General features: G+C 33.4%; 1 protein-coding gene across 1 annotated transcript; it reads left to right on the top strand.

Annotated features, from left to right (window-relative positions):
- Positions 1 to 275: 275 nt before the first annotated feature.
- Positions 276 to 1,133, top strand: LOC141398310 (prolyl 4-hydroxylase subunit alpha-2-like; the record flags this gene model as incomplete). The annotated part of the gene is made up of 4 exons (XM_073975592.1): positions 276 to 650; positions 720 to 770; positions 843 to 1,008; positions 1,072 to 1,133. Coding segments are annotated over 4 exons (654 nt in total), but the record flags the coding sequence as incomplete, so codon positions are not given.
- Positions 1,134 to 2,219: the final 1,086 nt, after the last annotated feature.

Genomic DNA, 2,219 nt, shown 5'->3' with positions numbered 1-2,219 from the left:
TCAACAAAGTAGTTTGTATATAACATGAAATTAAAATACGAGTATATTTCCAATACGTTCCTTTTTCCAAATTTTGAAAATCGGGTCGGTTTTTAATATTAGCTTAATATGTTAACATATTCCGATTGTGATCAAACTTTGGCAATCTTAAAATGTAGCAAACCTAAACACTTTAAAATCGGTCTAGTTACCATATATTCTTACTTGTTTATTAAATATTCTATTCGGTTATATTTTCAGTTCCTTGTTCCCGAAGCTGATCCCTTTCAATTGGGTACTGCGCCTACAATAAATCAGCATCACCGTTTTTACAATTAGCTCCTTTGAAAATGGAAATTTTACAATTGGACCCATATATGGTGGTTTATCATATCATAATATCAGATAATGAAATTGAAGAATTTAAAAGTATAGCAAGACCTGAACTGAAACGGGCAACGGAATACAGTAATGATAACAAACAGCCGGTGGTGGTAAGAGACAGAACAGCCAAGTCAACAGGTATCGATGAAGAAATCTCTACGACCACCACACGTTTTAATCAACGCATCATGGACATGACGGGCATGGATACCAGTGGGTCAGAAGCGCTGCAAATAATGAATTATGGTTTGGGTGGTCACTATGATACCCACTATGATTTCCTTAATGTTATATCGGTAAACTGCACTGAAAACGAGTGAAATATAATTATTTTTAATATTATTTGTTAATTTCAGGATTTAAAGGTGGTAAAAGAGGGTGATCGCATTTCCACAGTTTTAGTTTATGTAAGTTACCTAATTATTCGTTAACAAAGTCATTTAGCTTAATATTAGGTATCATGTTATCCCCATTTTTAGCTGAGCGATGTGGAACAAGGCGGTGCCACAGTCTTTCCCAACATACCTACAGCTGTTTTCCCCAAAAAAGGTTCTGCCCTGGTTTGGTATAATTTAAAAAACGACCTTGAGGGTAATTGGCTTACTCTGCATGCAGCATGTCCGGTTTTAGTTGGCTCTAAGTGGGGTAGGTGAAAATGAGTAACGAAAATTGTGATTTTTTAAGTAATTTGAAACTTTTTGCTTTCAGTCTCCAACAAGTGGATACGAGTACGTAGCAAACCGCAGATGTTTAGAAGGCCGTGTTATTAATGAGATTTTTTTATTAAGCTGTGATAAATAAATTATTATTTATTAAGTAGAGTCTTTGTATACTATTAAAAACTAGAAAATGTGCAAGAATAAAATAAGCTTTTAAGGAATAAAGTTTTTAGTACAAGAGAAAAGTCTATAAATTAGCCAGTCAAAATTAACATGCCTATAAGGCGGAAATAGCTTTCCTCTATTCTATCTATGCGGATTTTGTCTAAAGAAGTAGTGGACATTTGAAAATTTTATATAAGTTAAATACATATATTTTTGTTCATGGAATATGTTTTCTTTCTTAAGTTTCTTTCGCAAGCCATCTAAAAAAATTGTCTTAAAATCACATCACGTGTCAGATTTCTGTTGTTCCGGTGGTCTGCACTAATTTGAGTGTGCATTCAGAAAAATTCACTTCACTAAATTTAATAAAACAATTTTGTTTGAGTTTTTGGGCATAAAAGCTTGTGGAGAGGAACAACCAACAATAATCTCAAACATACCGTAACCATAATTGAAATGGGCAAATATATTTCAATCACGTAAATAAAATTGACGCATAACTGACAGTCAATTAGTAGTAAAAAAGTTCGAAGGAAAACAAATATTTGAAACTTGTGATTTCTTATATTGTTCACAGGAAGAAAGAAGAAGTTAATTTTTTTTTCAAACTTCTTATTTATTTTTGCGCATCCGTGATTCAGATATACATATGTATACAATTATTAGCTGTAACCGGTGAGGTTGGTAAAAGAATTAACTTTAGTTACACCATAGTTTGGAGGGAATATTAAGTTTGTTTTTTCCGTTTGTAACGCATTGAACAAATCCTTTGTGACTTTATAAACTGTATATACTCGTATTCTTGATCAGGATAAAATTCTGAGTCGATCTGGCCACGTCCATCACTCCAGCGTTCGCAGAGCGCTATATTTTTCATCCGAGTATCATTTTTTCCACAGGCAGATGGGCTATATCGGTTTTTGTATAACTCCCATACAACGGTACCGGCCGATTGTCCATATATTGAGGGTTTTAGTTACATTTTTGGCTGAAAGCGTAGGTCCATAAAACTACCGATTTTAGTTTTTTTTT

This window comes from Musca autumnalis, unplaced genomic scaffold, assembly GCF_047663935.1.
Source record: "Musca autumnalis isolate F117 unplaced genomic scaffold, ASM4766393v1 scaffold_3, whole genome shotgun sequence".
In the NCBI taxonomy this organism is placed as follows: domain Eukaryota; kingdom Metazoa; phylum Arthropoda; class Insecta; order Diptera; family Muscidae; genus Musca; species Musca autumnalis.
The sequence above is the reverse complement of the archived record's forward strand: the minus strand, read 5'-3'. Positions and strand labels throughout refer to the sequence as shown.